Source organism: Chiloscyllium punctatum, chromosome 40, assembly GCF_047496795.1.
Source record: "Chiloscyllium punctatum isolate Juve2018m chromosome 40, sChiPun1.3, whole genome shotgun sequence".
NCBI lineage: Eukaryota > Metazoa > Chordata > Chondrichthyes > Orectolobiformes > Hemiscylliidae > Chiloscyllium > Chiloscyllium punctatum.
The window spans coordinates 62,695,411-62,723,364 of record NC_092778.1 but is presented as its reverse complement, the minus strand read 5'-3'; the positions used below and the strand labels follow the sequence as shown (position 1 = coordinate 62,723,364).

The 27,954-nt window shown below is 39.8% G+C and overlaps 1 protein-coding gene across 9 annotated transcripts in view; it reads left to right on the top strand.

The window, feature by feature from the left end:
- Positions 1-27,954, top strand: part of mrtfba (myocardin related transcription factor Ba) — a 230,841-nt gene that overhangs the window by 122,322 nt on the left and 80,565 nt on the right. The window contains exon 1 of one of the 9 annotated variants that reach the window (XM_072560119.1): positions 15,439-15,644. The exons of the other annotated variants lie outside the window; for them this stretch is intronic. Coding sequence (XP_072416220.1) covers positions 15,590-15,644 — 55 coding nt within the window. The 5' untranslated portion in view covers positions 15,439-15,589. Of the gene's footprint in view, positions 1-15,438; positions 15,645-27,954 lie in introns of those variants that run through there. 9 annotated transcript variants of the gene reach the window in all.

Below are 27,954 nucleotides of genomic sequence, written 5' to 3'. Positions count from 1 at the left end.
ATCATTTGTCTTTCTGATGATCAATTGCATTTTCCAAATTGTGACATTTGGTATTTTAAAAAAACTCAAAATATTGAATATGCTCATGCGGTGCATGAACCATTTCTTTGAAACAATTACTTTATTATATTGACCCCTTGCTTTGAATGATCCTGCAGACTGCCAGTGCTATATGATGAATGTAACAAATATAATAATTAAAGTTATAGAATTAATACACAATTGTGCAGTACATTACTTGACACAATGTTAAGGTGTACCATAGTTATTGATATTAACACATAGAAAACAAATGTTGTGAAATTTGAATTTTCCAAATGACTAAATCATTTTAATCTCTCTGCAGATGCAGACTTGCACAGGGCTACCAACAGAGAAAAGTAGTGATTGTAGGCATCAATTTCATGTTTAACTTTTCGTTTACCTCATTATTGCCAAGGGATTAATATCTTTGAGCTGTATTCACGCTTTTCAATAGGCTTGTCTTCACAAGTGTAGAATGGATACCTTTGAAGAATAAGTATTGCATCTATGTTAAACAGAATTTTAATCAGATGTTCTGAGTACTGTTTCTGAAACCAACCTGCAATTGGTCCCTGGACAGCCACCTTAAAAGGAAAAACTGGACCAGAAAGAAGCAGGGTAGGTGTCCAAGGGCCAAGGATGAAGGAGCATGGAAGAACTGACATTGAGTGAAAGACAGTGGAATTATGGGATTGGAAATGGAATTGACAGTGGTGCTGGTACATTTGACTTGTATAATAATTCTGAGTTGAAGTGTCACGGAACAGGAGAACCTGTGCAATGCTTAACATTGCTACAGAAGTAAAATGTATCTGTCTGCAGTTCTCATCCACTCTGTTCTAAGCCCTGTTTAGTGCATTCAAAACCTTCCAAAAACTGTTGTGTCTAAAGGTTCACAGCCCATTCCAAGACACAATTGCATAGTGACATTTCAATGCAACGCTGAGAGGATGTTGCATTTGAGGAGGTGCATGAAACTATAAGCTATTCCTACTGCCCCTTCAGTTAATGCCATGAAAGATTAACTGCTTACTGAGTAATCTTGTAATGCAGGAAATAAACCATATTTTGAGATTAGATTAGGTTCCCTACAGTGTGGAAGCAGGCCCTTCTACGGAGAGAAAAGGGCCCCTTAAAGATCAACAAGGCGGCCTTTGTGTGGAGCCACAGAAAATGGGGGGGGGGGGGCGGGGAGATAATAAATGAATATTTTGCATCAGTATTTACTGTGGAAAAGGATATGGAAGGTGTAGACTGTAGGGAAATAGATGATGACATCTTGCAAAATGTCCAGATTACAGAGGAGGAAGTGCTTGATGTCTTGAAATGGTTAAAGGTGGATAAATCCCCAGGACCTGATCAGGTGTACCCGACAACTCTGTGGGAAGCTAGAGAAGTGATTGCTGGGCCTCTTGCTGAGATATTTGTATTATTGATAGTCACAGGTGAGGTGTCGGAAGACTGGATGTTGGCACAGTTTAAGAAGGGCGGTAAAGACAAGCCAGGGAACTATAGATTGGTGAGCCTGACCTCAGTGGTGGGCAACTTGTTGGAGGGAATCCTGAGGGACAGGATGTACATGTATTTGGAAAGGCAAGGACTGATTCGGGATAGTCAACATGGCTTTGTGCATGGGAAATCATGTCTCACAAACTTGATTGAGTTTTTTGAAGAAGTAACAAAGATGATTGATGAGGGCAGAGCAGTAAATGTGATCTATATGGACTTCAGTAAGGTGTTCGACAAGGTTCCCCATGGGAGACTGGTTAGCAAGGTTAGATCTCATGGAATACAGGGAGAACTAGCCATTTGGATGCAGAACTGGCTCAAAGGTAGAAAAGTGGGTGGTGGTGGAGGGTTGTTTTTCAGACTGGAGGTCTGTGACCAGTGGAGTGCCACAAGGATCAGTGCTGGGCCCTCTACTTTTTGTCATTGACAGAAATGATTTGGATGCGAGCATAAGAGGTACAGTTAGTAAGTTTGCAGATGACACCAAAATTGGAGGTGTAGTGGACAGCGAAGAGGGTTACCTCAGATGGGCCAATGGGCTGAAAAATGGCAGATGGAGTTTAATTCAGATAAATGCGAGGTGCTGCATTTTGGGAAAGCAAATCTTAGCAGGACTTATACACTTAATGCTAAGGTCCTAGGGAGTGTTGCTGAACAAAGAGCCCTTTTTGTGCAGGATCATAGATCCTTGAAAGTGGAGTCACAGGTAGATAGGATAGTGAAGAAGGCGTTTGGTATGCTTTCCTTTATTGGTCAGAGTATTGAGTACAGGAGTTGGGAGGTCATGTTGCGGCTGTACAGGATATTGGTTAGGCCACTGTTAGAATATTGCGTGTAATTCTGGTCTCCTTCCTATTGGAAAGATGTTGTGAAACTTGAAAGGGTTCAGAAAAGATTTACAAGGATGTTGCCAGGGTTGGAGGATTTGAGCAATGGGGAGAGACTGAACAGGCTGCGGCTGTTTTCCCTGGAGTGTCAGAGGCTGAGGGGTGACCTAATAGGAGTTTACAAAATTAGGAGGGGCATGGATAGGATAAATTGGCAAAGTCTTTTCCCTGTGGTCGGGGAGTCCAGAACTAAAGGGCATAGGTTGAGGGTGAGAGAGGAAAGATATAAAAGAGCCCTAAGGGGCACCTTTTTCATGCAGAGGGTGATACGTTTATGGGATGAGCTGCCAGAGGATGTGGTGGAGGCTGATAAAATTGCAACATTGAAGAGGCATTTGGATGGGTATGAATAGGAAGGGTTTGGAGGGATATGGGCCAGGTGCTGGCAGGTGGGACTGGATTAGGTTGGGATATCTGGTCGGGTTGGACCGAAGGGTCTGTTTCCATGCTGTACATCTCTATGACTCTAAGTCCACACCGACCCTCTGAAGAGTAACTCACCTAGACCCACCTCTGACTAATCCACCTAACACTATGGGCAATTTCGCTTGGCCAATTCACCCTAACCTGCACATCTTTGGGAGGAAACGGAGCACCTGGAGGAAACCCACACACACACACACACACTGGGAGAATGTGCAAACTCCACACAGATGGTCACCCGAGGCTAGAATCAAACCTGGGTCACGGACTCTGTGAGGCAGCAGTGTGAACCACTGAGCCACCGTGCCACCTGTGGCATTTTCCTGTATCAATGAATAATTAATTTATGAAACATTTAAAACTCAGATGGATGATGATTAAGGCACCATAAACAGTTTGTTTATTTGTGGTATCAAACAAAAAGAAGTGCATACATATTTGATAAAACAGATCATTGGAAAGAAATGGTTGAGTGCCAACTTGAACAATTAACACAATCCCTACTTACGTTTTGCTGTTTTAAAATGACTGCATTAGATGCCAATGAAATTAACTGGGGAAACTAGTTCAGAGTTTGACAATGTGGGGGAGTTAAATTAACATCTGCCGTTCAAACGTTAATCTACAGGGAGTCAAACAAATGTGATTTCAGTTGACCTCCTCTCTCAGGGTTGGCTTCAGCAGTTTTTCTGAGTCACTCTTTGAGATGATGTACTTCAGTACTTGGAGTTGGATCAAAAGAATTGCAGAAACAAACACAACTGTCTCCTGCAGCCAAACAAGGATGATATTGAAGTGAATCATTTTAACCTCTGTTTTTAAACAACCTAATGTTGTAAAATGTTGAGAATAACTGATAAAATGGCATTACTGCACGGGTGGCATGAGAGAGAAAGGGGTGTCAATGCATCCTGCCGGAAGACTGTACTTGGTAAATTTGAAATACTTTCAATGAATTGTTTACTTCCTGAGCAAGAATTAGTTATATCAATTCAATCGTAAGTGGGGCGCAAACAGTATGGAAGAATTCCTGGCTGTTTCTACTAGCTTGGTAGGTTTCATCAATAAATACTTAAACAACAATAAAAGATAGAAAAGAGCCCTCAGGGGCAACTTTTTCATGCAGAGGGTGGTACCTGTATGGAATGAGCTGCCAGAGGATGTGGTGGAGGCTGGTACAATTGCAACATTTAAGAGGCATTTGGGTGGGTATATGAATAGGAAGGGTTTGGAGGGATATGGGCCAGGTGCTGGCAGGTGGGACTAGATTGGGTTGGGATATCTGGTTTGCATGGAAAGGTTTGGACCAAAGGGTCTGTTTCCATGCTACATCTCTATGACTCTATAACTAAAGTCAGCTGATCATATTCTTACTAAGAAAATTAGCATTCCTCTTTCTGATATCAAATCTGTGTTCTGTAAGCTCTGCAGAAAATTTCAAGAATTTCCAGTAAAGATGATCATCTAGTTCTGCAGTTTATATCTAACTGTGCTAATATGTGGTCTGTGTATATTCAGAATGGGATTTACTTTATGCACATCGCTTCAAAAATAGAATTGCTATCATATCAACAATACAAGAGGGCCATTTGGTTTTTTTTAAAACGACGTTCCAATGGTGAAATGATTAGCATTAGACAGTCCAGCTTATGATTTACCAGCATTCTCACATTGAGTTTTTACAGTCAATATCTATGATTACCCAATATGCTACCCTGTATTCAACCTTCCACTATGGAAAGTTACAATTACTCTGTTTCGAAGAGTTTTCCTGGTGGGTAATATTGATATAATTGGGAACAAGCATTTTTTTCTGTCTAATTATTAAAGATATAGCAAGGATGACTGGAACTGTATCTCATATCAGTGAGATGGAAGTCTTTGCCATTATATTATTCAAAGAAGGGGTAGGGTGGAGGAGGAGCAATTCCCTGGTGTCCTGGCCAATAATGTTAACGATACTAACATGTTCTGGTCATGTAACTCCATTGCTGTTTGTGGGACTCAGCTGTGCAGAGATTGCTTCCCAATTCCTTCGTCTCCGCCGCATCTGCTCCCAGGAGGACCAGTTCCAAAACCGTACAACCCAGATGGCCTCCTTCTTCAAGGACCGCAATTTCCCCCCAGACGTGGTAGACGATGCTCTCCACCGCATCTCTACCACTTCCCGCTCCTCCGCCCTTGAGCCCCGCCCCTTCAACCGCCACCAGGACAGAACCCCACTGGTCCTCACCTACCACCCCACCAACCTCCATGTACAGCGTATCATCCGCCGTCATTTCCGCCACCTCCAAACAGACCCCACCACCAGGGATATATTTCCTTTCCCTTCCCTCCCCTATCAGCGTTCCGAAAAGACCACTCCCTCCATGACTCCCTCTTCAGGTCCACACCCCCCACCAACCCAACTTCCACTCCCGGCACCTTCCCCTGCAACCGCAAGAAATGCAAAACTTGCGCCCACACCTCCCCCCTTACTTCCCTCCAAGGCCCCAAGGGATACTTCCATATCCGCCACAAATTCAACTGCACCTCCACACACGTCATCTATTGCATCCGCTGCACCCAATGTGGCGGCCTCTATATTGGGGAGACAGGCCACCTACTTGCGGAATGTTTCAGAGAACACCTCTGGGACACCCGGACCAACCAACCCAACCACCCGGTAGCTCAACACTTCAACTCCCCCTCCCACTCCTCCAAGGGCATGCAGGTCCTTGGACTCCTCCATCACCAGACCATAGCAACACGACGGTTGGAGGAAGAGTGCCTCATCTTCCACCTTGGAACCCTCCAACCACAAGGGATGAACTCCGATTTCTCCAGTTTCCTCATTTCCCCTCCCCCCACCTTGTCTCAGTCAAATCCCTTGAACTCAGCACCACCTTCCTAACCTGCAATCTTCTTCCTGACCTCTCCGACCCCACCCCACTCTGGCCTATCACCCTCACCTTGACTTCCTTCCACCTATTGCATTTCCAACACCCCTCCCCCAAGTCCCTCCTCCCTACCTTTTATCTTAGCCTGCTGGGGACACTTTCCTCATTCCTGAAGAAGGGCTTATGCCCGAAATGTCGATTCTCCTGTTCCTTGGATGCTTGCCTGACCTGCTGCGCTTTTCCAGCAACACATTTACAGCTCATAAACGTCATTACTTTGCCTCATGACAAACCCAATTTATTTCAATTTCATTATATGTTTGAGCATTGCAAAGTTGTGCTAGTCAAAATAGTGTTTCCTGGGAACCTTGTTTTTAAAAGCACCTTGAATAGACGTTCTCACAGGGCACTGCAAAGAATCTCTGTACAGCCAACCGATACATCATACTCCCTTTCTGCAGCTATAAGACTTGATTTATATCCACTTCTCTGAAAATACTGCATGCTTCACCAAAAAAGTTTATTCTTCTAAAAGCAGTTAAGTTGCCCATCATAGCATCATTGTAAAAAATGGTGGCTGTTGAGTACTTGTGCTGGAAGAACTTGGTTATGAATGTGAGCAACTAAAGTTTTTTACATACTGAGGCAAAATATTTGTTCACTTTTATTTAATACAAAGCCAGATAGAAATTGTTAATGGTAGATGTCCTTTTATATTGCTAACAATTGGGAGGAAAAGAAGCTGTATGCATTGGTTTAAAAATTACCATGATTGCTAATACTGTTAGTGTGGGAGAAGGCTAAGTGATGAGCAAAAAACTGCAGTTTTTTTTTAATGTGCAAAGGCCACCTTCCTAGTATTAGTTTCCCTGACAACAGGTAGTACAAATCTAGAAAATTTACTTGGCTAGAAAAGTTATTTTGCATCTGTGTAACATCTGAATATGTGTAACAGTAGTTCCAATCATTCATTTTTAGTTTTTCCTTTGCTTGCTTCCTGAAATTTTTGTACTTTTCACAACATGCTTTAAATCTAGTTTCTATTAAAAAAAATTAAATTAAAAAAGACAAGCATTTCATCTAAATGGTGAGAGGTTGCAGAACTCTGAGATGCAGAGAGATCTAGGTATCCTAGTACATAAATCATAGAAGGTTAGCATGCAGTTACAGCAAGTAATCAGGAGAGCTAATAAATGTAATATTATGTTTTATTGTGGAAAGAATTAAATGCAAGAATAGGGAGGCTGTGCTTCTGTCCCCTGCCATACAGGGTATGATGACACTGCATCTGGAGTACTGGTGTTCAGTACTGGTTTCCATGCTTACAGAAAGACATTAATGCATTAAAAGCAGTACAAAGAAACTGTACTAAATTAGACCCTGGGATGAGCAGATTTCCTTATGAGCAAAGGTTAGTTGGGATAGTCCTATATTGTTTAGAGTTTACAAGTTACTTAATTGCAACAAATAAGAACCTGAATGGACTTGACTGAGTGAATGTGAAAAAGATGTTTCCTCTTGTGAAAGAATCTAGAAGTAGGTGTCATGGTTTAAAAATAAGGGTCCCCCATTTAAGCAAGAACGAAAAATTTCTCTTGAGGGTTGAGGGTCTTTGGAATTCCCTTCTTCAAAAGACAGTGGATGCAAAATCTATAAATATTTTAAAGTAGAGTAGATAGATAGATAGATTCTTGATTATAAAGGGGATGAAAGTTGATCGGGGCTATGCAGGCAAGTAGAGTTGAGTTTTAAATCTGATAAACCATGATCTATTTGAATGGCAAAATAGGCTTGAAGGGCAAGTAGCCTATTCTTGTTGTGAGGAATGATCAAACTGGATCATTTATATTCATCAAATGTTCCCCAGGTTATGTTTTCTCTGCTGAAAATCAGCATTAAGGTAATATGCTACTTCTCATCTAGAGCTAAAATACAAGCTGCTTGCACTTAAGTGGACAGCAGTTTTGCGAGGATTGGTTCCTGCTACAGATTTGCCAGCAGCAAATGTGGATTGCTGTGTTTCAAAAAGTTAGCTCACCAAGACCTTCTCAAGTCTAACTAGGAATGGCCAATACATGCTGGCCCCGCCTACAGCATTCACATCCCATGAATGTACTAAAATAAAAAGTTGGTTGTAGAATGAGGACTGAATTGTTGCCTCATCTCAGCTCCTGCACTTGCTTTCAAGATAGGTGCAGAGCCTCCCAAAATGAACATTACCTAATTTGGGTTGCTGATGAGTAATTGTCTTTCTGCTGTAACTTCTGGATGGGAGCTAAAATTGAATGTGAAAGTAACTTTTAAATCATTTGAGTTTACTGTGAAAACTTTAGAGTCAAAGGTCCAATTGCTTTTATCAAGGTTATCCTACATTTGTCCTCCATCATCTTGCACGGTGGCACAGTGGTTAGCACTGCTGCCTCACAGTGCTTGAGACCTGGGTTCAATTCCTGCTTCAGGCGACTGACTGTGTGGAGTTTGCACGTTCTCCCCATGTCTGTGTGGGTTTGCTCCGGTTTCCTCCCACAGTCCAAAGCTGTGCAGGTCAGGTGAATTGGCCATGCTAAATTGCCCGTAGTGTTAGGTAAGGGGTAAATGTAGGGGTATGGGTGGGTTACGCTTCGGCAGGTCGGTGTGGACTTGTTGGGCCGAAGGGCCTGTTTCCACACTGTAATGTAATTAATCTCGTCTAAAATAGTGTAAACCAGGGTATTATGAAGATGTGGATGTACTGTAAAGAGTTAAAAACTAGCAAAAACTACCTGACGGCACTGAGTGTTCTGAAAATAAATAATGTAACATTTAGTCAAACAACTTGATTAGCTGGTTGCTTTGGAGAAAAAAAACAAATTCAAATTTGACCAATCAGTTTAAGTTATACCCGAAAGTACCCACCTCCAATCAAGTTTGAATTGAGTATATTGGTTTTTAGGATTGTCAATGACACAATCCGATGCTTTGGGGTACACCAGGGAAAATAGACCAGTTGAGGGGAGAACCGCCAAGCATGTAAAGTCAAGAGTGTGGTGCTGGAAAGCAAGCAGGTCTGGCAGCATCTGAGAAGCAGGAAAATTGACATTTTGGGCAAAAGCCCTTCATCAGGAATGAGGCTGGGAGCCTTGGGGGTGGGGAGAAAAATGGGAGGGGGTGGGATTGTGTGTAAGGTAGCTGAGAGTGCAGATGGAGGTGAGTGGAGGGTGGAGCAGATAGGTGGAAAGGAAGATGGACAGATGGGACGGATCATGAGGACGGTGCTGAGCTGGAAGGTTGAACTGGGATAAGGTAGGGGAAGGGAAATGAGGAAACTGGTGAAATCCACATTGATGTCATGGGGTTGGAGGGTGCCGAGGTAGAAGATGAGGCGTTCTTCCTCCAGGTGTCGGGTGGTAAGAGAGTGGTGATGGAGGAGGCCCAGGACCTGCATGTCTTCAGCAGACTGCCTGAAAAATAGCTCTCTCAAAGGTACCTTTATCGATCAGTAACCTATGAAGCAGAATCCACAAGAAGAAGAAAAGAAGACTGGAATATCAAGGAGAACCGAAAGCTGCCTGGCTTTGAGATAAGTTTTGTTTTGTAAATCTTAATTGGGAGTTTTTTCGGACTAGTATTGTAGAAGGAGAAGGTAAAAGATGGGTTAGAGGAAGGAGTTGTAAATAGTTGTTAATCATTCTCTGTTATACTCTAAAGAATAAAGTTGTTACTTTTACTTTAACTAGTTATTGGCCTGTCAAAATTTTACAGATTGCTGAACGGGATAAATCTTTTCTGTGTTGCTGGGTTAAAATAAGTAAGAGGGTCTACCCCATGTCTTAACAAGGGATGTAATAAAAGTATTGCCTTGTGAATAAACTGGAAATTTGTTCTTTTTACATATATTTTTTCAATCTCCCCAAAGGTGGGCTGAGCAATTGTGATGTGGGAAAGTGATAAAAATTGCGATGCCTGTTGATTTTGTAATCAGTGAGCATGTTATGTTTAGAATCATTGGAGAATTTGGCTTGCCATTCATTAATATCAGGGTAGATCTGATTGTGGCTTGTGAAGTCAACTCCACCAATAACACTTGATTCCCTTGTCAGTCGAATGTCTGTGTGTCAACTTTGTTTAACGAACCAGCTTCCACTACTTTCTGGGCAAAATGTTTGAGGTAAATTACCCTCTTAAAGAAGAACTCCAATGTAAATGAAATTCTTGCTTTTAAAGTATGTTCCCTCATTCCAGATTTCCAATGAAGGGAAGCATCCTATCAGCATCTACCAACCAAGCCCCTTCAGCATCTTATATGTTTCATTTCTCATTCTTCTGAACCCCACTGATTATTACCCAACCTTCTCAATGTTGTCTCATTTTCAGATAATTCCTTAGGGCAAGAATGCTGTAATTAGCCATTGTACAGTTTAGCTTTTATTTGAAGCAGTTGAAATTCTAGCCCATGTTATATTTGTTGTTGCCACTTCCAGTGGTTTTTCTCTCGAACGATAAGCAGGACTTTTTTTTCCAAATAAACAGTGTACCAAATCCAGGAAAACTGAATACAACACCATAATCACCATGTTCATAGTTGACTGGACAAAAGTATTCGAATCCATGAATACTATCATTTATGAGAGATTTTTCTACAGTGCAAAAGGCCTATACATGTTGCCAAACCATTATCTGTTCGTCTGATGCCTAAGTAACAGGCCAGATGTCAGTAATAAAGTTGAGCAGAGACTGGAGGAAACCGTGGATAGTCTGCCAACATAACTTGATATCTATAAAGCTATCACCTTTGCTATCAATGTTGCCTTTAAACTATGCAGTCACCTAGCGATCTAGAAGTTCTTGATTAGGCTGCTGTCAAGTCTGCCCTTTTGAAGTTACCATGTTTGGCCCCACAAAAATTTAAAGGGCCTGTGTAACAAAAGAAATTGTCCACACACTAGAAAAGAATATTTGATAGTTTGTTACTTTCCACCCTGCTACGTGGATTGAAGTTGTGGATATTATCATATTATTATCATAGTATTATACAGTACAGAAGAAGCTCTTCAATCCATTCAATCAATATTGCCAAAAATATACTACCTACATCATTTCCCTCTTTCATGCACAAGGCCCACAGCCTTGATTGTTATGACATTTCAAGTGCTCATCCAAGTACTTTTTAAAGGTTGTGAGGTTTACTTCATCAAATTAAATGACTTAACCATTGCTTCAGTTTGTGGCAATCGTTGGAATCAAGTGACAGGACAGAGTACCCAATACTGATGCAAAAAAAGACACAAACAAGAAGCAATTCCACAATCAAAAAGATCCACTTGCATTAGTCTGAACAGGCCATTTGCACGCCTGATTATTGAATTCCCATTGTCATTTTCTGTAGTCAGATACAGTATGAATGCCCTGACAGAAGTTGACAGATGAAATGTGATGAAAATGCATCAAAGATGACCATAAAAATCCTGTAATATTAATATCCTATGCCAGGGAAGACGGTCACTGACAGACCAAAACGCTGTCCTATCTGTCAGATGGGTTTGAATATACTTGAGGTTGCAAGTTGCCAGATTTGACTGCCAAACATCTGGCATATAAAGCTCATATCACCTTTCACCTTGATATGTGGAACCTCAGAAATAGGTCTGGAGGGTTGTGGATATGCTTCTTCTCCCTTCAGGACACTTCCAACACCTGAGAAGATATTTAAATGTGAGAGGAGATGGTCACAATCTGTTAAGTGACCGTTTCAAAGCCAACTACCTATTGACTTATACTGTTTTTTTAAACTTACCTGACTGCGCCATGCTTTAAAATATGAGGAAATTATTTTGGAAAATAGCCATTGTGTTAGAATTTTTAAAGTTTATGTTCTAGTCAATCAAATATTTTTAAAATCAGATCATTGGGAACAGTGATATTTTTGACAGAATTCCAAAGATGTGTTGCAAACATTCTGGAATAAATGTAGATATGCTTTCCTTGTAAGTAGCGAGAAAGGTCTAGTTAAATTGTTTTTAGACAACTTGAAGACCTAGTGAAAATAAATTTACAGAATTACACCGTAGTAAACTACATTTTTTTAATGTATCGATGAATTTAGGCAGATCTAATTTATTAAAGGGGCAGAAGTGATAAGTATTTTTAATGCAATTGTACTGTGTGAGAAGTTCTCTTCTAAGAAATCTAATGTAAGATCACTACAAAATGATTAAATTGGGGAAATGATCATGCATGGTCATCCTTGGGAATCATTTATGTTTCTTTTATAAACCTTTCTAATCACTTCTGTATATGATGTGTAAATCATGTCTCACCCCTCTGTTCATATTCTAAATAATATGAAGAACCAAGTGAATGATTTTTTTGTTTCATGGTTCATAAGTCCTATAACTGTTGTTAACTTGTATAATGGTGTTGTAACCAGAAAATGAAAATATTTGGGTACAAGTCTTGCTCAATTTTTTTTTTAACAAGGAAAATATATCAGGTGTTGTTTATTTTGTGTGGTTTTTTTTAAATTAAGAAATCTAGTATGGAATTAGCAGCATGTACTATCTACAAGATGCACTGTAGCAACTTGCCAAGGTTCTTTGGACAGCAGCATCCAATTGCACAACCCTATATCTAGAAGGACAAGGGCAGCATATACACAGGAGTGCATTAAAATACAAGTTCCCCATATGCCATACGCAATTCTGTCCTTATGGCCACTCACCAAAATCCTGAAACTCCTCTCAAATGAGAAGTGGACCTACGCCATACATACTGTAGTGGCTGCTGAATGTGGCTCATCACCCCCTGCTCAAGGGCATTGGAGGTGGACAGTGAATGCTAATATCTCCTCTTCACATTTAGCAGGTTGAGTAAGTTGCCAAACCATTTGGAAATAGCGTAGCAGAGTCAATGGGCTTAATGGTCTTTTTCTGTACTTGTGTCTTATGCTCTTAGGGCCAGTGAAGTATGTATTGGAATAGGTGTATTTAGAGAATAAAGGTATCAATAATTTGAGCTGAGGCAAAAGTAGAGTGATATCATGGCAGTGGAAATCGGTCTTTTGGTAATGATACTGATAGAAGGTTAGCAATCACCTCATGTATCTAATGTGACATTAAGATTGTGGACAGACTGACCTAACCTCAAAAAAGGAAACTGAAAGTAGTCCATTCTAACTTCCAATGGGTTTATTTCAATTTGCCCACTCTCTTCTAAATATCTTCATGATCTTGTCCCATGCTACCACTGTGTACATTTCAACCTCCTCACCATCCCTCACCCTTTATTTCCACTTGTATACTATCATCTGTTCCAACAAAGACTTAGTGTGCATCACTCCTTACCCTTACTGTTCACCATGGTTGAACTATTGTGCCCCAAAATGCTGAAAAGCCGTTTTGCCTTGCCTTATCTCTGTCTACTCGTAGAAATCTCATTATAATAAATATGGTAAGATACTTCAAAGAGATTTAGGAGAGCTTTGTTACTGAATAATGATGCTGTTTAAATTGTGACAACATTATGGATTACAGTAATAAAATATTAAGCTGTGCGATGTTTCTTAATTTTCTCAATGACCTCATTGCTGATTTCCTGGGGATGAAGTTGGCAGTTTCTGCGTCTCACTGCTGCATAACTACAAGTGCAACAAAACCTAATTGCCAATCCATCCTTCAGATTGCACTCAACACCATGCTCCCAGTTTTGTCAATACTAGTTGCAGTCTGTAAACTAAGAAGTGCCAATGTCCATTTTAAATTACAGGATTTAATTAAAATTCAGTTTACTTTTTCAAATTGGTTACTTTTTGGTCCAATGACTGGTTTAAATCTCAATGAATGAATCAATTTTACAATTCTCATGTCATTGACCATGGGGTCTTCATTTCAATGATGGCGATTTAAGAATTAATTTACAAGAGAATAAATGTTTTACTACCTCCTACTCTGAAAAAAACTCTTCTGTATTTTTAAGCATGTTTACAATCTGCCCCACGTTTTTTGGTTCATAAATCTCACTCCTAATCTTTTTGCAATATTGACAGCTTTAAGAGCTGTTTATTTTTTATATATAGATTGTTTGAAGGATGAAAGCACAATTTTTCTTGTTCCAGCACGTTGCTGCCTACTCCAGACATATTATTTTTCTATCTTTGCTAAATGTTGCATGTTTACATTTTTATCTTTTCAGTTAGCTGCGTTTTGCAAGATTATCTCTAACTTGAACCTCTATCAAGCTTCCAGGATAACTGTACTCCTCTAGTTCTGGCCTGTTAGGCACCTCCCGTTTCCTTTGCCCATGGTAGGTGTACATTTAGCTCCTGATGAAATATGACTTGGGAATGTCCTGTGTAAATCTCTCACTTCTTAACATCGATTTCTTTGATCAAGGTTTTTGTCACGTGTCCTAGTATTTCTTTATGATTCAGCACCAAATTCATGTTTGAACTCCTACAAATACTTAATACCATCAGGTTGCTATATAAATTCAATTTTCTGTTGCTCACTTCTGTAGATGGAGCTCATTGTTTGTCCCTCAAAGAGTTGATCTTCATCCTTCTATAAAATTACTAAATGCAGATCATGAAATGTGGAGTATTTGATTTACAAATGCAGGTATTCAGAGGATGAAAAGGAAAAAAATTAATGCAATCTTCATTGCAATCTTTGTGTCTAGAGATGAAATGTTAACCTTTTGTTTAGATGCTGACTCACCAACATATTTCCTGCTTTTTTAACACAGCTTTTCGATGTTTTATAGTGTTAATGTTTTTTTTAAAAATGACAGCTATTATCATTTTTTAAAGACAATTAAAAAAGGATGTATGACTAGCCCTTTTTAAAAGTTTTTTTTCACCTTCCTTGGGTTCCACATTATTTCTCCATTTCCTGGCCAGCACATGGAAAAATAACCGATGTTGGCATCTGTCAATATTGCTATCCAGGCAGGCATGAGGAAATCTGAAATTGTTTCAGTTCTTGCAAACCTATTTTGCAATGCAAGCACAATAAATACCAATATAAAGATGACACAATATTATATGACGGAAAACTTTACTGCTATATGTGAAGAATGTTTGAGAAAATGTGTTTCTGGGTGTGGCACTTCTCCTGATCCTAGTGGTATACGTGCAAGTCTGTATTAGTTGTGATTGTGTCCAGCTTAACTAGTTTCATTCAGAAACCACATTTAATTCTTCTTACTAAGCAGTGGTCAGCTTGTATGTATCACGGTTCTCAATCTTAGCTTGAAACCATTTAGTTTAGAAACGAGTTTTAGATGCTGTTAGCATTCAGGGACTGATTGCATAATAGAGCTCAGATTGATCTGACATAAAACATGTGGATTCTTTTGTAACATTAGCATGCCTAGCTTTCATTAGTGGTTATCAATCTGTCAGTATATTATCTAAAATGCATTGGAATAGTTTGAAAGTTTATCTGACGTAGACTCCCAGTTCGTTGTGAAGCAAGAAAACCGATTGGAGTGAAATGAAGTTATAAGAACTGACATTTTGTCACAGTTTTACTAGATGATGTGCCAGCACGAGAAAGAAATGGCTTAATTTTCCAACTAAAATCACAAACCGCAAGGACCTTAAAGATTGAGTATAAAGGCAGCAGTTCCTGTGGATGATTGGTGTCTGGCAGGATTCCTGAGGGGGCTGAAACTGACTCACTGACTGCTTTTTGAATCGGTGCTGATCTGATTGGTGCACTCTCAACAGCCAGGTCTTGGTCTGCCTCTCAAAAAACAGATTCCTGCAATACTGTTGCAGGCTTTTGCTGTGCACACTGGAATGCCTGACATGTTTTCTACATACTTCCATGGAACTAATTTACAAATCAGAAGCAAAGTATCAGGATTCTGTGAGATTTTGTGCATTGGCAGATGGCTCTGCTGGAATCAGAGGGGTCTATTGTGTTACGAAGTACATTTAAATCAGGTGAATTTGTTTATCTTTCTTTGACTTTGAGGACAATTTAAAATTATTTTTATTCCAAACTTTGTTCACATGAACAGCTGTGTTGATTTACTCTTGACTGAGAGTATGATGCAGTTAGTCTGCATTGTGTTACAGATTGTCGATTGTTTGAGTGAAGTGAACTTAGGAACGTTGGTTATCAGTGCATCTGGTGACCTAAGGTCCAGTGGATGGTCCTCAACGCTAGGTTAACATTCCTCTTGCTTACTCATTATTATGTATAAACAGCGAATGTGTTTCTTATGGAGCGTAGGCATCAAACAAAGTAAACCATTCCAGTTGATGTTCCTGGCCAGTTGGAAAGAACAAGCACAGTGATACTGCACTCAAACCAAAGAATCCAGATTTTGCTTATTTTACCTCAAATGGTTAAGGAATTATAGATGTTTTTGGATCACAGGCAGATCAATGATATCGATTATATGCTGGGATAGTGAGTAACATTGCTTACGACTAGTCAAGTACATAAAGACTAGATCTTTTACAGGAATTTATGTGTGTGAACTTTAGTTGTGTCACCATTCAACTGGATTTTATACTTGTATGTTAATTTGTAAAGGAGATTTTTTTTAATTGCTGATAGTATTCTTGCTCATTAATTTTATGATTTAAAATGAAGTGATTAGGCTGACTTCTGGTGTGAGTTACAGAATTTCTTGTTATGGGAAATTCTTACTGATTACGTTTATGTATTCCTAATGGAAAAGCAGTCTGCAGAAACTGGTTAAGAGGACAGGAATGTTCACAGGACCAAATAAAAACATTTTTGATAATATATCCTGAAGGAATATGTGCAAGGTCACAAGGGGGCATGTCAGAGGTTAATGCTGTACTTTTAAACCATAGTAACAACATTCACCAAACATTTAAGATTGCCAAATCCATTGGGATTACTGGGAACAAGATATTCCCTAGAGCGCTAATAAAAACCACCCCAGTATTCTGAATTTATTGGCTTTCTGTCAGCATATTCAATATCAAAAAATATCATTGGTTGGAGGCAAAAATAGTTTACTTCCAGCCAGATTGGTTTTGATTTCTTTTTACTCCTTTTAGCTGTTAGTATTTGAAATAAAATATTGGTGCAAATTTTGCTGGAAGCAGAATGGGTTCATGATGCACAACATAATGTGCAAATTGGCCAATAGGCTCAAGCAAAGAGTGATGTTCTCTGAGCAACTTAAATTGACTAGCTCAGTCATTTGATTCACAAAATCGGCATCTTGCCCTCACCTTCCTGGTTATGTTTAAGAATTTTTAGGATTTGCACATTAATTGCCAATTAAACTCAAAGCAGATTTATGTCTGTTTTAAAATTTTAACTACCCTTTTAACAATGGGAATTATGTACACAATGGCAAGCAATCCATCTGACTCAGAAAGGGAAGAGTTTAAGTGATCATAGTTCCTTCCTGCACATAATAAATTGTTCTTGGAAATTTTAAAAATTCCAAAATTTAAATTTTTCTTACTTTGCTCTTCTGTTTCTGTCTGAATCCATTAGCTGTTCCTTTTTCTGAATATAATTTGGTTCCACTTCATCTGCTTTAATTTACCTCCTCGCGTGTAATTTTCTGATTGTCGTAATTCTTAAATTTCAGTGGTTAAGAAGAAACATTGTTGGTCTAGTTGTGTTCAGAGGCACAGATTTACCAGTGTCTTTGAGTGTGATTATCAAGGGAATTTACACACAGACCAGAGACATGGCTGAAGTGTTAAATAAATGCTTGATATCTGAATTTACCTGTGAGGCAGATGTTGCTCAGACAGTAGTGATGGGAGAAAGTTCAATCATTAGGAGGGTTTAAAATTGATGGCATATTAATAAGGCACTGAGATTGGATGAAATGCACCCAAGAACAGTGCATGAAGTGATTGTAGAAATTGTAGAAGGATATAATCTTTCAATTATCCATGGATTTGGGGGTGATGCTGGAGAACTGGAAACTTGCAAGTATTACATCCCTACAAAAAAGGATTGCAAAGGTAAGCCCAGTAATTACAGCACTATAACTTGAGTTTCAGTGGTAAGGCAACTGCCCGAAACATTTATTTATGATAGAATTAGTCATTACATGGGAATATGTGAAGAGCAGCATGGATTTGTTAGTGGAAATTCATGTCAGAATAACTTGCTAAGATTTTTTTGAAGAGGTAATAGAGGGCAATTTTGTTGGTGAAGTATACTTAGACTTCCAGAAAGCATTTGATATAATATGACCCAATGGCATTGTGAGCAAAATTACAGCTCAGCAATAAAAGGGCTTGTAGCAACCTAGATACAGAATGGGCTGAGGAATAGGAAATCAAGGGTATTTTTCAGGCTGAAGGAAGATGAGTACTCATGTTCTCCAGATATCAGTATTGGGTCCCTTGCTTTTCTTAAATTATCTAGTTTTTGGTGTTCAGCAAACAGTTTCAAAGTTTGCAGATGAGACAAAATTTGGGAGCCTTGTATTTGTTTCTGTTCCTTTTTTTTGTTCTCCTTCCAGGAAAAAGCAACAATGTACAATGCCAAAAGAACTTAGGTCTAAGTTAGTAGAGTGAGCATACCGGTGGCAAATGAAGTTCCATGTGGAGAAGTGTGAGGTGATATACTTTGATACAAAGAACATGGAGAGACAATACACTGTAAAGGGTATGCAGAAGCAGAGACACATGACTGTGTTTGTACACAAGTCATTCAAGTGACAGGATAGATAGAGAGAACCATGATTAAAATAGTTCTCAGCTTCATTAAAAGGGGCACAGAGTACATTAGCAAAGAGGTTATGATGAACTTATATAAGACAGTAGTTAGACCTGAGCTGGAGTATTTTGCATAATTCTGGGTACTTCACTTTATGAAGGATGTGAACATAACTGGAAAGTATACAGAAAAGGCTTAAACCATGATTTCAGGGGTGAGAAATTTTAGCTATGAGGGCAGATTGGAGAAGTTGACACTATTGCCCTTGGCGAGAAGGTGAAGAGGAGATTTGATAAAAGTTGTCAAAATCACGATAGGCTTGGACAGCATAGATGAGAAACTGATCTCTTTTTAAAAGGATCAAGAATCAGGAGGACATGGTTTAAAGTATATTGAGGTGACAGAAACCTTTTTCATTCAGCGAGTAGTTAGAGGATCTGATGCTGAGTAACACTAATAGTGTGGATGAAGTTCCTGGACCAGCTGAGCTTACCATGAAGGATTCTTCTTCTCAACCTGAGGCATGGTGTCCCTCAGTAAAACTGCCACCAGTTATCTTTCTGTAATAAGAGAGCAGCCATATGGTCTAGTAAGACTCTGTTGACTTTCCGTCCTCTAAGCAATGAGGAGGTAATGCACTGCCAGGAAGTATGGTGGCCGCAAATTTAATTGAGTCATTAAAGTTGACTAAAGACTGAAGAGGCAATCAGATGATTGTTGCTACAGCAAATCTTTTACTAACTGGCACATATTGGGCCAGGAGTGTACTGGTTGATCAAATATTCCGGATAATCAAGAGGTACACATGACTGCAGTAAATCCTGACCAAGCGAAACTTCAAGACGTCAGCATCCCTCAAAATACCTATGTAAAAACATCATAAAACCAATTAAAAACACAAAATAAATAATAGAAATGTAATTCGGGGGTATACACTTTACTTTATTTACTGCATAAATACTCGGACATCACGGTAGATTTATTGAATCCCTACAGTGTAGAATCAGGCCATTTGGCCCAACAAGTCCACATGGACCCTCCAAATAGTATCCCACCCAGATCCATTTCCCTACTACTCTACATTTCCCCTGACTAATGCGCCTAATCTACACATCCCTGAACATGTGGGCAATTTAGCATGACCAATCCACCTAACTTGCACATCTTTGGACCGTGGGAGGAAACCAGAGCACCCGGAGGAAACCCATGCAGACACGGGGAGAATGTGCAAACTCCACACAGACAGTCACCCGAGGCTGGAGTTGAACCCAGGTCCCTAGCGCTGTGAGGCAGCAGTGGTAGCCACTGACCCACCGTGCTACCCAAACTTGTGGTATTTGAGGAACAGAACAACCTCTATTATCTGAACGATACGGTGGGAAGTATTTTGTTTGGATAACAGATCATTTGGATAACTGATCTGATTGTAAACAAGCAGTAATTTGGGTGCCAGTTATCCGAATGTGCCTCTGTTATCTGACAATACATGCCATAATGCAATTTAACTGATAACTGATCTGACTGTAAACAAGCGGTAATTTGAGTACCAATTATTGAACATGCTTCGGTTATCCGGTAATGCATGCCGTAATGCCGTTTAACTGATAAGTGAATGCTGAGTTGCTTAGTGCTGTTTTTACAGCACCTTGAGATCTTGTTCAGATAATCTGAAATTCAGCTAATTGATGTTCGGGTGATCGAGGTTGTACTGTATATACTTTTTGTCGGTTTATCAAGAAGGCCAAACAATAAGGTGCTGGTTAAAACAAAGTTTGCTGTACTTAAATAATTCAAAGCGCAGGAAAAAGGCAGCAGATTAGCAATAAGTCAAAATGCTCGTAGAGCCTGTGCAGAGACAATGGGCTAAATGGCCTACTGTGTCATAACGATTCTGTCATTCTGAATTTGCACTTTAGAAAACTAAGCTGGAATTCGAAGGAATAATTCTAACCAATAAATATCCATCGGAAAATGCCCCGCTTCAGATAGATTTGGGCCTTCCTTTCAGTTGTTTTAAAATCTGAGTAGATTTTTAATAATTTTTTATTTAGTCTTTCATGAGATGTTAGTGTTGCTAGCTAAACCAGCACATATTGCTTATCCTTATTTGCCCTTGAAATAAATCATTAGTAGATGCCAAGGACTTTACATTCACCTGCACTATCCAGCTCTCCCCAGTGGGTGAGGAGGTGGAAAGTTGTCAGTTTGTCATCATTGTACCACTTTGGCAATCTACTGACAGTGAAGAGTGGCAGATAACATATCCACCCTTAGGCCAATTGTGGCCTAGGCTAGGTGCTGGCCAGTTAAGGGTCTCTTGTATCCTCCTCCTTGGATTCTGTTGTTCTCTCCACCACTGGTATTCTCGCAGCAGTAGATGGGCATTGCACGATGTAGGTAGACCACCCTGACACCCTCAAGGAGGATAGATGTTTTGATGAAAATTGACCATATTGAGACTGTATGGTTCAAGCAAGCACAGATTTTATTTGAGCATAGGCAATTGAGAAGATCATCTTGGTCATCCAAATAACATCGTAAAAATAGAGTTTCCAGCATATATTTATAATTCTCAATTGTGGTGATTCCAACTGCTGTCAATGCAGGATAATTAGGATTCCAGAGTGAAACCCAGCTTGATAAGCCATCGTTTTATTTTTTGTTATTTGTTTACCATGGTGGTCAGTCACTGAACACATGCACAAGAGACTGCCAATGTACTTTTACCCAAAAACTGCCAAAGTTTAATAGACACAAAACAAAAGAACTATGTTACACTATATAAAAACTATTTAATTATGGTCTAATAATAAAGGCTCAAATGACGACCTCCTGCTTCTATTTTCTGCGTTTATTACGAATATTAGAAAGAAAGACACTTTCTCCCAACAAAACTCTGAAGGGTCACCACTATCTCCACTTTAAAGTTTCTTGTTCAGTTGGCACATCTGTAATCTTTCCTTTTGGCAAATTTCTGCATTTACTCAATGGTTTGTTCTTATCAATGTCTCTTCCTGAGACCTTTAAACAACCTACTTGATGGTCAGCTAACATATTACTTAACATGATTTACTTAACCTTATCTCTTCCACAGCATTCTGTTTCTGGAGTTTTCTTCAAAGCCACATAGCACTTTTTCCCAGATGTAGGGAATGCTGGATGACTAGAGAAATGGAGGTTTTTGGTTAAGAAACAGAAGGAAGCATATGTCCGGTATAGACCGGAGAGATCGAGTGAATCCTCTGAAGAGTACAAATGCAATAGGAGTATACTTAAGAGGGAAATCAGGAGGGCAAAACGGGGAAATGAGATAGCTTTGGCATATAGAGCTAAGGAGAATCCAAAGGACAAAAGGGTAACTAGGGAGCGAATAGGGCCCTCAAAGATCAGCAAGGCAGCTTATGTGTGGAGTCGCAGGAGATGGGAGAAATACTAAACAAGTATTTTGCATCAGTGTTTACCATGGAGAAGGACATGGAAGATACAGAATGTGGGGAAATAGATGGTGACATCTTGAAAATGACCATATTACAGAGGAGCAGGTGCTGAATGTTTTGAAATGCAGAAAAGTGGATAAAACTCTAGGATCTGGCCAGGTGCATCCTAGAATTCTGTGGGCAGCTAGGGAAGTGATTGTTGGGCCCCTTGCTGAGATATTTGTATCATCGATAGTCACAGGTGAGGTGCCAGAAGACTGGAGGTTGGCTAATGTGGTGCCATTGTTTAAGAAAGGTGGTAAGAAAAGCAAGGGAAATATAGACCAGTGAGCCTATCGTCCGTGGTGGGCAAGTTGTTAGAGGGAATCCTGAGGGACAGGATGTACATGTATTTGGAAAGTGAGGACTGATTAGGGAATAGTCAACATGGCTTTGTGCGTGGGAAATCATGTCTCACAAACTTGATTGAGTTTTTGAAGTAGTAACAAAGAGGATTGATGAGGGCAGAGCAGTAGCTGTGATCTATATGGACTTCAGTAAGGCATTCAACAAGGTTCCCCATGGGAGACTGATTAGCAAGGTTAGATCTCATGGAATACAGAGAGAACTAGCCATTTGAATACAGAACTGGCTCAAAGGTAGAAGACAGAGGGTGGTGATGGAGAGTTGTTTTTCAGATTGGAGGCTTGTGACCAGTAGTGTGCCACAAGGATCGGTGCTAGTCCACTGCTTTTTGTCATTTATGTTCACATCCAAATCATTTATATAAGAGGTATAGTTCGTAAGTTTGCAGATGATACCAAAATTGGAGGTGTAGTGGACAGCGAAGAAGGATACCACACAGTACAGTAAGATCTTGATCAGATGGGCCAGTGGGCTGAGGAGTGGAAGATGGAGTTTAATTTAGATAAACGTGAGGTGCTGCATTTTTGGGAAAGCAAATCAGAGCAGCGCTTATACACTTACTGTTAAGGTCTTGGAGAGTGTAGCTGAACAATAATACTTGGAATGCAGGTTCATAGCTCCTTAAAAGCGGAGTCGCAGGTAGATAGGATAGTGAAGAAAGCGTTTGGTATGTTTTCCTTTCTTGGTCAGAGCATTGAGCATTGAGTATAGGAGTTGGGAGGTCATGTTGCGGCTGTACGGATTAAGCCACTGTTGGAAAATAGTGTGCAATTTTGGTCTCTTTCCTATGGAAAGATGTTGTGAACCTTGAAAGGATTCAGAAAAGATTTGCAAGGATGTTGCCAGGGTTGGAGGATTTTAACTATTGAAAGAGGCTGAATAGGCTGGGGCTGTTGTTCCTGGAGCAAGGCAGAGATGTGACCTTAGAGGTTTATAAAATCATGAGGGGCATGGATAGGGTAAATAGACAAGGTCTTTTCCCTGGGGTGGGGGAGTCTAGAACTAGAGGCCATTGGTTTAGGGTGAGAGGAGAAAGAAATGAAAGGGACCTAAGGGGCAATTTTTTTCAGAAGGTGGTGTGTGTATGGAATGAGCTGCCAGAGGAAGTGGCAGAGGCTGGTACAATTGCAGTATTTAAAAGGCATTTGGATGGGTATATGAGTCGGAAGGGTTTAGAGGGATATGGGCCAAATGCTGGCAAATGGGACTCGATTCGGTTAGGATATCTGGTTGGCATGGGTGAGTTGGACCGAAGGGTCTGTTTCCATGCTGTACATCTCTATGACTCTAATGACTGCTTTGAAGACTACCATTGGCAGCTGTTATGGATCTCTTCTTTCTAATTGAATCTTGCACACTGCTGGGCTTCTTCTGGAAAGTTTTGACTTTGTGTTACCAGAACTTCTGTCTTGAGGCAATATCTGATTTCATTTTGTTTTTCGACCCCTTTCCTAATGCAATAATATTCATCTCGAGTTTTAAAGACTTTATTTAAATGCATATCACCAAATCTTCAGTTTGTTTGTTTCCGTGGTAATACAGCTGTATTGCCTGCATTCTCAGTTCCCCTAACCCCCTTGCTCTGTGTGGCAATGATTTAATGTTTACACTGGCTGTTACAAAATGGAAGAAATCAAACATAACCGCAACACATTTCAAGAGTATAATGCATTTTAATTTTAATTCCATTTTGTCACTTCATGGGTCCCTCCTGGTTGATCATCCTATGGCTCATGGAGGCCTGCTGTCCTCATGGCAAGGGTCATCTCGCTGTCCACATGATCAGCACCAGATGCTGCCTTATTGGTTCAGGCAGACCTCAACCTCATTTACCTGCACTCTGGGCCACTTTGATGGCTATGCCATTGGGATCTGTTGCAGTCTCAGCAGTGCTGACCTCTCCTGGGTGATGCTGCCAGGACTGATAAGCTGATGAGGTTCTCTGGTCAGTAGCTCTTAAGAAACAGGGCATCCTCCTTTAATAGGGCCGAAGCCATTACTGTCAGAGGATTTGCAAAATCTGGCCATGGTTTCAGGACCAGTGGAGACAGGATTACTCCAACTTTCTAGCCACTCATAAAATCCTGGCAGAGGTAGTGGGTAGGGCCAAAACCCACAAAGTTTCAATTAAATTCATGATTTGTTCTGAGTTTTCAAGTAGGGTAGCTGCTAACGCTGAACTCCATGTCTCTGGGCCGTGGAGCCAAAAAAAAATTACTTGTGGTTTCTGATCTTGGTTGCTATTCATTGGAAGCAAGTAATAAATGCAAGATGCAGACACCAGGGAAAACAAAATATACTTATGTCAAAATGGATGCCAGAATTCATGGCCCAAGTTGTGCTTGATGTTGAATCATCTTTAGTGTTGAGAATTTGTAAATAATTTTAGTGTGGGGCTGTCAGGGAGCTGAGAGAACTCTTTTAAAGCAAAGTGCATTGTCTGTTGCTGAGTTTTTTGACAGTGAAACATGAACATTATTGTATAAGGCTTGACTGGTTGGTATTTTGATAGAATGACCAACATTTGTGGCTCATAAGTGTGCACATTATTTTTGATGCCATTGGTATATAAGTTAGTCCTTCTCTGAGAACTGTGAAATGCCAGGAAGTGACCTGTTAAGTATTCATTTAAAATGATCACTGGCCTAATATGACAAAACATGTTGAAGGAGAGCAAAAGCTGATGACAGCATAATTTCTATGGTTTTATATTTGCATAGGGCTAATATGAAATCTTTTAAAGTTATACATCACTAATAATATTATACTATTTAATTTCACAGTATTACAATGCTGTGTGAACCTGCATAATGCACATTTCCATAATAGTCTGTATTTTTTTCAAATGGCTGGAATCAAACAGAATTGCAAAAATGTGCTGGGTAGGGATGGGGGGAGGCTGTGCGATATCAATTATTTAACAAAAGACCACTAGGTTTAGCAGAAAGCCCTTGAAGCATAAACTAACCCCTAAGTTTAAGGTCTGGCTGATGCTTAATTATGTTGTCAGCTGTGGTGCTGAGTCTTCTAGGTCAAAAGGTTTCAGAAGAAACTTTTGTTCCTGATCGCTATCCATAAACCCAAGCCTGGACACTATGATGGACCTTTTTTTGTCTGGCCACACAGATCTTAAGTTGGTTACATTTCAGCATGTGCATCACTAAGTGCAAAGGGTAAGAGTTGAGTGTTTCTCCTGTGAAGGAAGCTGTTTCAGTAGCCCTGCCTCTTTGCAGTGATAGGTCTTCACACAATAGGATCAAAGAATGGTCATAGGAGGAGGCTACGCAGCCTGTCAGTTCTCTGCAAAAGCTAATCAAACTCCAACCACACGTTATCCTGCAGTCTGATAAACAACCATTTGTCACCTCTTTGTTTCCCATCACTCAGACAACTTTGACTGCATGCTGCCACTGTCCCTTTCATTTGAAAGCTATGAGCTTTAGCTTTGCCAGCAAGCATGTGATGTAGCACTTTATCCAAAGTCTATGTACACAGAATCAACCACATTTGCCTTGATAATGCTTGTTCATTGAAAAACCTCAGTCAAATTTGTTGAGATCAAACCCACACCAACAGGATACAGGAGGATGAAATCTGTGGAGGACAGTGTAATACTGTTAAGTTGTTGAATTCAATGTTGAGTCCTGAAGGCTGTAAAGTGCCTAAAGTGGAAAATGAGGTGCTGTTCCAGGTTACAATGGGTTTCACTGGTCCAGGTTGCAGTACATTGACAGATCCCTTCAGTCCTTAAGAAGACTCATTGAATTCAAAACATTAACTCTTCTGTCCGCAGATGCTGCCAATTCAGCTGAGTTTCTCTCGCACTTTGATTTTATCTATAATGCTGTTCCTGCTTTGGTTAAAAGTTACAGACTTTAGTTAGTGTAACTATAAAAAATAATCTTTCCTAAGTTAAAATGCTAATTTGCTAACAAAACATGGATGCTAAAATTAATATCATAAGCAGGAGAAAGAGGATAAAAGCTGCTTGAAGTGAACTGGACTAATCAACGTTGACTGATTATTAACAAATAATGCTCAAAACAAATAGTGGAAAATAATGATAATGGTTATTTTTAAAAATGTTTAGAAACAATAATTCTTGAGGATGAAAATTTACAAACCAGAGTGCATGTCTAGTATCATCAGAGTTCTCTTTGAAATCACCAGGAATGTTCCTGCGCATGGTAGCGCACAGCCTAATACATCCACATTGCCACAGAAATCTTTCCCTTCATTTGCCGGGTGTCCTAAAGGATGTGTCTGTATTTTTACTCCAGACTTTTACATTACATTAACTACATTACATTTTGACTGACTACTTGCCTTGTTATCTCTCATTTTCCCCATTTAGCTTTTCCAGAGTTGAAGAGGAAAGAATCGAGCGTCGGATCATGTTCAGATTTCTTTGTTTGTGGAATGCTGTCCCTTTTTCGTTGGAGGCTTACCAAACCCACACCACTCTAGCTTATTGCCTTATGACTGTCTTTAACTATCCAAAGCATTCCTGCTGTACAGCAGTACATACAAAGATAGGTGGTCATTACCAATCTCCGAAACCAGAATGAGCTGTTATATAGACATATCATTTTATTTGAAACATTTGTGAACCAAAGTAGTGTACAACATGAAAAATGCTCTGTTTAAATCAATAAATTGCTACAATGGCTGCAGATACTATTGCTGTATTCCAGCCTGTGCAGAGTTTGCACGTTCTCCCCATGTCTACATGGGTTCTTGCTGGTTACTGTGGTTTCCACCACAGTCTGAAAATGTGCAGATTAATTGGATTGGCCATGGGAAATATGGCATTATGGGGGTGGTTTAGATGGGACGCTGTTGTGAGGGTAGGTGTAGACTCTAAGGGCTGAATGGCCTCTTTCTGCACTGTGGATTCTGTGATGCTGTGATTCTATGATTTTGTATTTCATTCACATAAACTTCTTTACTTACTTAGTGTATACACATTAATTGCCTATTCTAATGCTAGATGTCACAGAATGGAGTCTAAAAATCTGCAGAACTAAACATCAAAATAACTTTGCCAATTTATACATATTTTGTTTTAACATACACTTTTTTGCAAGGTCCAATTAATTTAATAGATTGAGTCATGCACAAGGGTTAGTACTTATTTGGGGAATTCTGGACAGTTTTGTTCAGTGACTCAATTAAACTAAATCGTGCCTTAGGCTGCATGCAAATACACTTTTGGTTGTTGAGTAGACTTCCAAATGGTAAAGGTGATTCCTATGGAAAATGATTTGGAGATACCAGTCTTGGACTATGGTGTACAAAGTTAAAAATCACAACACCAGGTTATAGTCCAACAGATTGAATTGGAAGCATACTAACTTTCGGAACGCCGCTCCTTCATCAGGTGGATATGATGAACTACCTGATGAAAGAGCAGTGCTCTAAAAGCTAGTGCTTCCAATTAAACCTGTTGGACTATAACCTGGTGTTGTATGATTCGTATGGAGAAAGCAATAACACGGCTTTTACATATCAGTTTTGGCTTAATTTCAGACAGGGACTTGTTTAACATTGCCTCGCGGTGCCTCTTCAGTTAGTAAACAATAACCCAGTGGTAGGCTGAGCACAGCAATAAAGATAAAATCACCAGAATCCTAACAGACCATGGGCTATTCTCTCATTAGAGAGAGTTGACTTCATTTTCTTCAAGCTAACAAATTGAAGTAGATATGGTCATCTCTGGATTCTGGAGTATTATGGGAGA